General features: G+C 40.0%; 1 protein-coding gene across 4 annotated transcripts in view; it reads left to right on the top strand.

Annotated features, from left to right (window-relative positions):
- The window catches only part of CTBP2 (C-terminal binding protein 2), a 274,992-nt gene that overhangs the window by 167,014 nt on the left and 95,414 nt on the right, over positions 1 to 12,564 (top strand). The window contains exon 1 of one of the 4 annotated variants that reach the window (XM_056849543.1): positions 6,479 to 8,563. The exons of the other annotated variants lie outside the window; for them this stretch is intronic. Coding sequence (XP_056705521.1) covers positions 6,799 to 8,563 — 1,765 coding nt within the window. The 5' untranslated portion in view covers positions 6,479 to 6,798. Of the gene's footprint in view, positions 1 to 6,478; positions 8,564 to 12,564 lie in introns of those variants that run through there. 4 annotated transcript variants of the gene reach the window in all.

Genomic DNA, 12,564 nt, shown 5'->3' with positions numbered 1-12,564 from the left:
TGCCTCAGTAATTTAGTAATGTATAAATATGGCTAAGAGGGAACATTTTTGTTGGGATAGTATATTTCCTTCTTTAAAAACCAAGGACAAACAGGCTAGATAATGTTGTAGGAAAGCAGTCATACTATTTATAGCACTGTCCAAAACAGATTTTTAAAAAATATGAAAAAGATCTTGTAACTTAGTACTGGTTTTTTTTCCCTTCTGAAAGGTCTGCATTCACTGAAGAACCTGCCCTTTCATGAGCTTAAAACTCCTATACAAAAGTTGCTCCTGGAAAGTCAGATCACAGGGTACCCCATCAATTAAAGCTGAACATGCACTTTGGTGGGGGGGGTTTGGTGGATTTTTGGAGGGTTTTTTGGTGTGTGTGTGTTTTTTTAAGGAAACAATTTAAATGACTACAAAGTCCCCCAAATCCTATTTATTCATCATTACGTGCTGGGACACAAGAAGTACACGAATATCACAGACAATAGCAACTGCATGGTATCGCCACCAAGTTTCAAAAAGCTTAAATAACTTGTAACACATTTAATGCCCGTAACACAAAAAAGTAAACAAAAGAGCCCATGCAATCAAGAAGCTCTTATTGACTGACTGATCTTTAAGGGTGTTTGTGTGTTGCTCCAGTAACACTGCACCCTCCCATGCCATCAAGACAATGTAAGAAACCCTAGACCAGGAGGGGGGGAGCCCACAGTGGCACTCCTTCCATTGTTTCGAGCAGTAGCATGATTTGCTACAGTGTGATCCATATTGCTTTGGTGGTGTGAGACAGCACAATAGTTCTGTTCCAAGAGTTTTTCCATTGGTTTTAGCGGGCTTGGATGGGAGTAATTACCCCAAGATAATGCAAGATTCTATCCATAGAATCCATAGATTTAGAGCCCATAGATTTAGAGCCCATTCCTGAAAAGGGGGGGCAAAGCTCCTTAGGAGCTGGCGTGATCCCGCGCCGGCGTACATGCCACCTTCTCATGGAATAAGGTGGCACCTACACTGGTGTGGGGCACCACTGCCCCCCACTGACAACGCAGCTATGCCAGCAGGGCTTTCCTGGAAGGGAAAAGTGTGTGCCGATGGGGGGGGGGCATTCAGTGGGCATTACTGGGGGAGAAGCTGCCATTAGGCAGCTTCCTCACGCCTTTCGCCCCAGGAACACCCCCTCACACTGGGGTAGCGCTGTGCCATCTTTTTTGGTGGTGAACCCCTTTGGAGGCAATGGGGGATTCCCCCCCTTTAGTTTTTTTTCCAAAACTTCTTTTTTGCCTCCGCAGTGGCCCATCTCCTCTGAGGAGATGGCGCAGCTGCACCACTCCCATCCGCTGCAGATCTGTCCCCCCTTCAGGATTGGGCTGCCCTTCTACTTTTGTCCCTAATACAGTGATATAGGCAGCTGTGCTACTATGGACAGTCTAATCACAGAGCTTTTGAAGCAGCTTGAGCCTTGAGTACAGGCCACTGCTGGTGGGAGCATAAGGTGAAAGGTCATGGCACTGGTTTCTGAGCAACTTTTTATTTCAAAGAAAACTGCATTTTACCCCAAACGTGCAAATGCCATTCTAGTAACTGAGCATAACCACCAAAGAAAATCCCTTAGTTTCAGACTAATACGCTAAGCTTCTCAGTAAAAGCTTGTAATGAATAATTGTTCGGCTTTATACATTAAGTTCAGGAGTCAGAGTTCTAAGAATTATTAATAAACCAAACTTCTCATTCTTAATCTAGATGGCGAGCTAGATAAATCCATGCTTTTGTCACAGAGCTGTTTCCGTATTCTTTTACAATCTGGAATGAGTTTTGAACTCAAGATCTAATAATTTTGGATAGACTGTTTTGATGGGTCCTGAAGAATTACTTTCAAAGAACATAGTCTGAATAATTGCTCAGATATTTGAAAGACAGATGTCGGTGCTTCTTTCTGGAGCCTGAGCACATTTGCTCTTGGAAAGTCACACTATTTCATTCACACTTTCACTTTATTTCAAAATAGATGGTTCAATTTGTGTTATACATGCGCCGGTCCTCTGTGTTTTTAACAGCTGGATTTCTGTGTCAACAGCATGCCATGCCTCTTTTCTCCATTTAACAGTGAGTAGGTATATCCCCTTCCGAACATTCGCTCCCAAGAGGGATTTAATAATTGTGAACAATTTATGTCCCTACATCTTGGATGGTGGCTCATAGCTTAATAAACTCCAGTAGCATTGTTACTTCTCAAGTACAGTGGCATCTGTTTGGTTGGGTGTATTGATCTCTGGATTTTAATCTTCTTAAAATACTCTTTCTTTTTTATTTTATGTAACCAAATGAATACCTCGCTTTTCTGCCTTGATAAAGGCCACCAAGATTGTGAGCAAATTAAAACATACCTAAAAAAAGCCCATTTTAGAAACCATAAGAACCAACCAAAACCCATCATTAAAACAATTAAAATACAAACAACTAAAATGCATACAAAAAATATAAAAAAACAACAATTCAAACATGGGGAGGAAAGGAGAATCACTGAAGGAACGCCAAACGAAACAAAAAAGTCTTTAATGGAAGATGGCAACAGAAGAGGACAGGAGTCTCTCTGGGGAGAGGGTTCAAGAGTTTTGATTCCATGACTGTGAAGGCCTTCTCTCAGGTTGCCAGCCACTTATTTGCAAATGGTGGAGGCAACAAAAACAGGGGCTTGTCAAATAAATACCCTACTCACCTCTACCACCCCTTCAAATAAGCACCTTTTTGGAGAGAATGTTAGCTGTTCTAGCCCATTGCTTTTATATAGTTCTAGCTACTAGCTTTTAATAGGATGTTTAAATAGTGTCAAGAATAGAGATGGTTACAGTGGAATTGCTAGGAAAATTGTAATCGGGAGCAGCTAATTAACCTTGATATGATGTCGGAAATCTAGTACTGCATGTTTTCTCTTAAGGGCAAATAGCAGAATGTGGGGGGGGAGGGAGTTGTACAATTGATCAGCTAAACAGTGTGTGTGTGGGGGAAGGGGGTTAAACATTTGGATTAAAACCATTTTCCCCAGTGCTGCTTCCATGATCAGATTTGCCTTCTTGCCCATCCACAAGCCAATTTGAACTTCAAAAGAACCAGGGAACCCTGGTCACGCATCCCTCACCTAATGCTTAGTTTAACCTGTAGTGGGGGAGAGAATAACCATCTCTAGTCAGTAAGTCAAGGGTGCCTAGATATGTTGAACTTGGGGACAGTTTTGAATTTCGAGAAAGAATTTTGAGAAAGGGTACCACAAAATGATTGCCGCAAGAGATGGGACCAATGACAAAATGGCTACCATGAGCCATAATCACAAAGTGTTGGAAGCCAAATATCTTCCCATAACGGGGGGCAGCTATTTCCATAGTAGCCCCATAGGTCTTGTGAGGGTACCTCTTACTCCAGCTGAAGTGGAGAAAAGCCAGGATTGGCTATGTGCTTTGTGAAAGAGAGATTTTGGGGAAGAAGAAAGTATTTACCAGGGAACATACTGGCAGGTAACATTGACTGATTTATTATTTTATTTCAAAATTGTGTATCCTGCCTTTAAATTAAAACCAAGGAAGCTAACAAATTAAAACATACATAATAAAGTAACATTTTAAAATCAATACCACCAGAAAAAGACATGGGCACCAGTTAGGGGTAATTGGAGTAGAGCAAAACTTTTTGTCTTTCCCCCCAAATTAAAAGCATTTATACAACCGCTGAATTTATGGCATGTATAGTGTTTGCACCCAATCAATGAAAACAATTTTCATTGATTTGATAAGTCTCTTTTGAAAGATGAGCTTCATGTTTTCCCACAAGAGAGGGAATGGGCCCGGGGCACTTAGTACAGACATATCTTTTCTGCAAGGTGATTGTCTTTTTTCTTCTTTTTTTGCTACCCGGATAGATCCAAAGACCATGGATTTGCGTGACTCCAACGGGCTTTATATTTATTTTAAATCATATTCCCCATGGTGTGTGTGACAAATTACTTTAAAAACTGAGTGTTTCAAAAGGATCTTGTGATAGGAACTGGTGGTAAGGTAGAAATCAGCTGTTCAAAGACGTCAGACATTTCACTGGGCATGTCCATGCTGTACTTTAACTGCAATAAAATAAAATGAAGGAAAACAAGATCCAGGAATAGCTGGGAGGTAGAAGCAAAAAAATGTGATGTCATGTCTCTGTCAAGAAACTGAGCCCTCTTAGTTTGTTGTTCTGATTTTTTCCAGACATTAGTTCTGGATCCTTTGCCATAATTCCATGATCCACTTTTGGGCTTTATGATTCTTTATATGGGCCCTGGACATGCTGTCAGCCCCTGTCTCTGGATAGAAAGGACCCTTCGATGGGTAACATCTTGAATTTTGAGCTTTGAATCTTGATTCTTGAATTAGTGTTTGATTGTTTAGCTGGTGCTACTTGCTTTAAGGTTTGTTATTTTAAACGCCTCACTTGCTTTTATTCTCTCACAAATATTCTTGCACAATTTTATTAAATTCCTTACTTGCATTTGTGTGGAGTTTTTATGTCTTCAGGTGGCTTCAATCTAACTTCAGTACCTTGACCAAAGGTCTACACCTACCAGATAATTAATTGGTGAAACTCATACTGCAGGTGGCCAACCTCGCAGAGGTGGTTTTCTTTTGTTAAACCCAGGAAGGTTAGACGTCTGTCCCTTGGCATCTGGCTGGTTGGGTTAGAGTAAGGGACCGGTGGTAGCTACCCTCTTGAGGTGTAAGGACTTGCTCTCTGGGTGTTTTGAAAATTTTGAATACTGCCTGATCCATTAACAAGAGCCTCCTGGGTTGGAGGTTTTTGGCAGTCTCTCTTTTTAAAAATCTGGATAGCTACTCCATGATGCCTAAGCACAAAACCATGATGCCTCAGCACTTATGCCCTCATGATGAAGCTCAGACCCATATGATGAAGCTCAGACCCTTATGCAGCAAACTGCTTGTCTCATAGGGTAGGGTTTTCTAGTTAGCCTCCAATCAGTTATTTTCTAATAATACTAATGAAAGAATAATCTAGTAGAGGGCAATTTTTAAATGCGTTGTTTTTGTGTGTAAATTTCTGAGTGTGGGTTGAAGAGAATTTGTGCTGTTCACTGCAGCAAAAATTTTTAGGGATTACCAAGACATCCTGTCTGTATTTGGGTCAGAAATGTAGCCCAGAGTTATTTGTATGATAGAAGCATTAGACTGTATTAGAGACTTAGCTATCATAATAACACAATACGCCTTCCATGTGATGCCTAGGGCTTCAAACATTTTATTTTGAATTAGCCCTGAAGAACGCACAAGCTGACCTCCTGCTAAAGCAAGGTGACTCTTATTACCATCGTGTTTTCCTGTCCAGATATCCCAACCTAACATTTGCATGCATGTCAGTACATTTTATGGATAAGGAAAATATTACAGACCAAGCCATTTTCTGTGTAAAATATTAAAAAGAGCATTTTACAGTAAGCAAATTTGCTTACAGTAAGCAAATAACTTTTCAGTTTTTGTTACGACACTGATTCATGACAGTCTTGACTATTGCCACTCAATACTTTTAGAACTTTGTTGGGGTTTATAAAGTAATTACTGTATTCTCCTCCAGTTTTATCAAAGTAGGAAAATGGCTAGGAGACTTCAAAACAACACCTTCGATAAAATCCCTTTTCTTCTTAATGTAAATGTATAATCCACATTAATACTGAGATGATGCAAAATATAATAACTGCATATAGTTTTGTGCGTGTGTGTAAATAGTGTGCTGGGGGATAATAGGTAAAGCCTATTCCTCTCTTTCTTTGTACTTGGTAAAACGCAGGTTTTAGAGTCTTTGATCCTCCGTCTTCTGTGACCTTTTCTTAGGTTTTAAAATTATAAATTCCAGATTACACCTCTGCAATTTTCTTTCCTGGGATGATGAAAGGATTTGAGAATTATGGTAATAACATGAAGGATCCTTTTGGAGAATAATTAATACAGCTAATTTGAAACTGGCCTTTTTACAGACTACCCCATAATTTAAAAATAAGTGCAGTAGGTAGCTTGCTTTTAACAGGGATCTTGTATACTTGCCTGTTTTGCTTCAGCCTTCTTCTGGGCCAACATGTCTGCCCCTGTTTAATTTGTCCTTAGTTCTATGCTGCGGATTAGCATTTCATCAGGACGGATTAAGATTGAATTGACATTGAGGCTCCGTTGCCCTCCCCCCTCCTTCCTATTAGAGATTCCTACCATGGGAGAGGTATAATGCTAAGGAAAATCCCATGTCATGAATAGACAATGTATATAATATGTAGTATGTGGAACGAATCATCCTCAGAAGAATTTATACTTCAGGGTTATTGGATGGGCTGGCACAGTAGGTTGCATCAGGCTAAAATGGTGTCACATGGAACAAAGCTTTAGGGGTTTTATTTAGCCTTTAATCCTCGCACACTGTTCGACTAGTTGTCCATGTGAGCAAGTCATTCCAGGCAGGAAGGGATAAACCATCTGGATTAAGCACAGCAACCGTTTTCCGTGTCTGAACTGCACAGAAAAGACCTTTCCTTTCTACTGTTTTTGGAGCCAGGCTGAATTACTGTTTGGTCTTTCTGTGTTCTCTACTAAAGTTTCGAAGAATTAATAATTAAGGTAACTCTGAAATAGTAAACCACCTGTTGGGCTGTTTCCTGAAGCCACAGCGGGATTCGGATACAGCACAATTTGTTTTTGTGTTGTTTTTTCTTTTTTATGCCTGTAACAGAAGATTCAACAAGAGAGCTTGCTTGCCCTTATTTAAGCAGAATATTGCTCTGTTCCAATGCCAATTCCAAGCAAGCACATTGGGCGTTCTCAGAGCTGGGATGCGGCAGGATGGTATGAAGGCAACTGGGAGAATGAAAGTGCATTTGAGTACCAGAGACCTCCAGGGAGGAGGAATTCTTTAACCTACGGTGGTGAGGGAGCTTGGTATGAGCAGCCAGTCCATAGACCGCATGATATCATCTTGCAGGGAAGTAGTGAGCTGAAGCAAGAGCCATATCCATACCAGGAACCAGTTTTTATCCAGGGACCTGTAAGGAAAAGTTCTGTTCCTGACTTTGTTTACTACGACCGGCATCCTGCAATGTCTTCCCGAAGTTCCTTGCCATCTCAGGATTACTACAGTGACCCATCCTTAGCTGCTAGATCTACTAAAGATCCGCGCTACTATAGAGACCACATGATTAACAGAACATTACCGAATTATGGCATGCCCAGCAGCAGATTGGCTTGGGATCAGATGCAAGGACGGTCACCTGCCCTGCTTGAAGCCAGCCGCATGTATAGAGACACAGCGACTAAAATGGTCCCTGAGGCACAGAGGATTAGAAACCGAGATCCTTCTCCAGCAAGGTATGGTGTCGAAGCTTCCACTCCTAGATACGGAGGAGAACCTGTAACGTATTCCAACAGGCCAGTTTATAATGACACTGTGGACAGATCAATGGATTCTGCAGCTAGCAGGCAAGCTGCTCCAACGTGTTTGGTAGTGGATCCAAATTTGTCTACAGCTCCTGATGGAAGTGTAGTTCTACCTTCTATGTCTGTACACCGCGGTTATGGACCTCTCAGAGAAAGTGTCAATGCCAAGGTTCCTTATGATGGCTATGAAACAGTCACAACCCCTTCTCATACTCAGATGCCTGCACCTTTCCCTGGCCAGGACATGAAAAGAAATGTGGATCTGGATTTCTTAGCATTTCTGCGTTCCGAAGGAGTATCTGAAAGCACGCTCAATGCCTTGCTGCAGCAAGGGTTCGATTCTCCAAGCCTGCTAGCGATGTTGGAGGACAACGACATCAAGTCGGTAGCTCCAAACCTGGGGCAAGCGCGAGTACTTTCTCGCATTGCCCACACCTACAAAGCAGAAATTCAGTTGCAGAGACAGGAGAGGAAGAGCACCGTCCTTCGTCCCAGGCACAGATCTAACAGCTTTAGTCACCGAAGTGAACTGCTTCAGAATGAGTATGGGATGCACCCTGGTACTATCTCTATGGCAGATGGTACAACGCTGCACCAGCCTCCGCCTGTGTCTATGCAGCCGGTGTCCCCAAGAGTAGCGGAACTAACTCGCCGTCCATCTAGCGCTCCAACGCAACACCTCCTGGAAACGGCAGCTTACCCTGCCTCGGGTTTAACGCACCAAGGCTCTCCTTTCCTTCCCAGTTCCGGATACAGTGCTCCCGGCCCGTGCAATATGCACACTCGTCCGGCGACGGGCTATTCTTTCCCGTCTGGATTATCCATGAACGCGGCAGTACAGGCAAACCCTCACCCAAGTCCCAAAACAGCATATTCAACCACATACACAGTACCCATGGAGCTGATGAAGAGGGAAAGAAATCCTCCGTTGTCCCCGATGCAGAGTCCTCACAACAGCCCTCAACTCCTTCGAAAGCAGGCATCCCAAATGGAGCCCAACTTAGTGCCAGTGGGACCGATGCAGCACTCTCCTTTTCCAATGCAGCACTCTCCTTACCAGAAACAAACAAGACGCACGGGGCCACCTGTCATTGTTTCCACAATGGCATCGCCTGAACCAAGTAATTATTTCAAAGTTTCTAATGTTTGGTAGGACTGTGTTAATGTTCCCGTGCTTTAATATTCAGTGTTTTTCTAGAGTTAGAAGTAAATTACTAAATGTTTAGCCATTTGCACCAAAATTTAATTGAGGATGCCCACATCTACTGTACATATTTATTAGTCACTCTAGTACTGGGGTTCACGTACAATTTAATGAACAAGTTTTCATTTTGTGCATGCCAGATAAAAATGGCAGGTATGCTATATCACCGTTCCATAATGAATTTTTCTGTTTCTGTTATTTATAGAGAGCCTAAGATTAGATACTATACACTTTCTAGGCAATTAGGCTGAAGGGTTTCATTTTTAAACTGACTTCTGCCAATTGTTATCTCACAAATGTGTTTCTCGGAGGAAATGGTTAGTGTTTCTTTGAACATTATCACATAACTAATGATGTGATCCTGTAACTGCCAAACTTGGGTGGTTATTGCTTCCCCCTCTTTTTTGTTTAGATAAGCTGAGTCAATGGGTTGTTTTTTTGTTTTGTTTTTTACTGAATATACCTGTGAATATAGAAGCAGTTAATGTATAGGTCTGCCTTTACTGCTAAAGCCAATCATTAACCACTAAAGTGATAAAGATGAAGAATTGCTTCTCTTGTTTCATTTTGATTTGAAATTCCCTTCCTCCTGCTCCTTTGAGTATGAACATATAATCTGGTAAGAATCTAAAGTTTATGAAAGCTAAGCAAATAGTAAGGGATTTCTTTTCTGTGGTTAAAAAAAGCCAGATCCTTAGCATGGAGCACTTCTGAATAAACCCCAGTGAAGACACTGCATTCACTCAAGTTATTGAGTTGTGAGTTGAAAATGTACAAGTTGTCTCACTCCACTAGGGCAGAAAAAGTCACTAGTGACTAAGGCTACAGTGAAGTACATCCCATTGAAATATGGTACATTTAATTGTGGGTAAATATTCATAAGCTGACATTGCATGGCCCATTCAAAAGCATAGACCAAAAACAAAGTAACAAGAAAATCTTTAACAAATCCAGGCTGAACTAAAAAGGGAAATATATTGGGAAAAGGGGGGCGGGGGAGAGAATGATAATGAGGAGGTTTAAGGGGGAAAAGAAAAACATCTTATCCATAAAACTGTACCTATAAATGGTGTTGAGACATTTCAAAACTCTAAATAGATTGTTAGTTTTAAAAAGGAACTGATAAATTGGTCACCCGTCAGATATCCTTGTCTTTCAGATTTTGAACATAGATTCCTTTTAGGTTAGGTGTTATGGTGGTTTCTATTTATCTGAAATAAACACATAAATAGCTTGAATAGCAGAACATTATATGCATGGAGTTATTTTTTTTAACTAGCAGCTTGTTTAAAAAGTGGAAGAGGGAAGGATATGATATGAAAGACAGTGCTTTGTTGTGAATATGAAAACTATTGTTTTGCTTAAATGCAATTCTGCTGGTGATTTGATCTGATGTTGGAAGAAAGAATACCTGTGAATATGGTTGAGGTAACTGTCTCTAATTTGGATGTATTTTTGAAGAATTATCAGATTGAATGATTTCTGTCTAATTTTGTTTTTTTTAAAATTAAGCACTCGTCATGAAATTATGGTTCAATTTGAGAAGGGAAAAACAAATGTTTAGTTGCCATTATCAGGGGAGGCCTCTTTAATTGGTAACTTAACATTACCCCAGAAACAGCAGAAATAGAGCTAAAAGAAAAAACAAAAACAAACAGTGACCTGGTGCAGCCACACAACAGCTAATAGTTTCGGAGACATTTGCGTTGTTAAAACAGTTTTTTTCAGTGGGGTTTGTGTATTCTTAGGGTGAAAAGGCGGACAGGCTCGAAGATGTGTATGCTACAATCCAAGGCATTTGTTTTCAGGGTAGAAAACGGGTGCGTGCAAGACTATTCCTTTGCTTTTCCTTTGTGACGTGTCTGATTTAAACTTTGGAATCTACAGTTTGAAAAATCTATCGTCCTTTCCCCCCCCCTCCTTTTAAACCGTTAAGTCTGTTTTAAGACAATGCCAACAATATTGTTGAGATGTGGAGCGCCCTCCTCCTTGAGTCAAGCATTCTTTCTCTGCAACCCAACTCATTTGCATGAGGATGACATTTGTTGCTCCAGTAATTTCATCTGATAATGGCCAGCTTGCAAAGCGGATCTGAAAACATATTCCTTAATTATGTGTTGCTAAGCAACCAGAGGGTTTGGTCATAATCACAGAAAGATTATCTTCCTATTGAAGTCACTGAAAAGGTTTAGCCAGAAGTAGGACCTTCAGCTAAATTTTGCCTCCATTCTTGTTTTGTTCTCTTCCCCCCCCCCCAATAAAACAATGAAAGAAGGTATTTTTGCTCTTCTTAAAATGTAAAAATTTAAATGAAGAGTCAAGGTAAGATCCATTGTAATTACAGATGCAAATGAAATGACAGTTCTGAGATGTCTTAATTACGTTGAAGAAATGCACAATTTTATGCAAAAGCATTCCTAAGCGGTATTCAAAAATGTATTCTAAACATAAATTGACATACTTATAACATATACTAATACATTTAAAGGTCATGGTTGGGATGCGAAATGGGCCAAAGATAGGACATTCATATTTTATGACCTATTTTCTGACAGAGGTAAGATAAAGAAATACCTTCTTTTAATGCCAAGGATTTATTTTGACCTTAACTTTACAAAAGGTTACTTAAAATCACAGTGCAAATGTTAGCTTAATCATTGTTGATATTTTGTGACATTAATTTTTAATAACATTTTCTAATAGATTACTCATATTTCGCTTAATATGCAATTAGAATCATAGAATATCATTAAGGAATCTTATCTTTAAAAATCCATTTACAACGTTTGTGACTTCATGCAACATTTTTTAAAAAAAATTCCCCAATTTGAGCAAAATCTACATTAAAGCTTAGTGGCATTTACATCCGCAGGAAATTATTATTAATTTATATAATCTTAATATACATGCATGTCATATACAGAATGACATAACCAAATAAATCCATGGATCTTACTGAATAAATTTTGGCTGAGGGGGGAGGGTATAAAAATGAGGGAAGAGTGTGAAGGGAAGAAAGACACAAAGCTAATGAAGAAAGCAAATGCAGTGGTGAGTACTTCATCTTTTTTACTGTATGAATTTTAACCACATATTTCATTTAAAGGGGATGCAGGGCAGCTCAAAACTATGACATGTCCTTGCTGTCGCTGCTTGGCCTTCCATCTGCTTTCAGGAAGGTACATGGTTCTGTCCAAAGGCAAAATAGCTACAGTATTGACCTTTACTGTTAGGATACGTTAATTGATTGGACCCGGATGCTGAAAATCCTTTTGATTGCTGACCCATTTTTAGATTATTGTTACCAAGTGATGTTTTATTGATTTAATTGTATTGCTTCTGTACATTGTTTCAGGTGTTACTATTGCCAAGAAAGTGACTAATAAGTTTCAGAATAACATGACTAAATATTACCATATCTGCTGCCCCTTAGATGCTTATAGAACAGTCTTAACTCAACTTGCTTATAGAACAGTCTTAACCATCAATTCATGATCTGTTATTGGATTATTCAGTTTTGTTCCCTATTTGGTAAATGATGCCAAAATTACCACATAATAGTTTTGTGAAGGAAAATAAGCTATGTATTGTAAAATGTGTTGTTATTATTGTTGAAAGTTAAATATATGTTACTGTTAATTGTCAAGGTAGGAGATGAGTAAGGCAAATTTATTTCATTTATTTATTTGTTTATTTGTTTATTTAAGGTATTTATTAACCTGCTTTTCTTCCTTATAGGGACCCACAGTGACATACAGAAAATACCAATTTAAACTTATATTTTAAAAATACCATAGTGCCACTTACGCCGGCCCCCCTAGACCGCAGCAGCAGCGTGGGGCTTGGGTGCCGGTGGGACCTCCCGCCAGCATTCTCGGTATCCTGGGAGACGTTCCCGTGGCGTTCTGGGGGCAGAGC

This window comes from Euleptes europaea, chromosome 5 (assembly GCF_029931775.1).
Source record: "Euleptes europaea isolate rEulEur1 chromosome 5, rEulEur1.hap1, whole genome shotgun sequence".
Classification (NCBI taxonomy): Eukaryota; Metazoa; Chordata; class Lepidosauria; order Squamata; family Sphaerodactylidae; genus Euleptes; species Euleptes europaea.
Note: the sequence above shows the minus strand (reverse complement) of the source record. Positions and strands in the feature narration are given on the sequence as shown.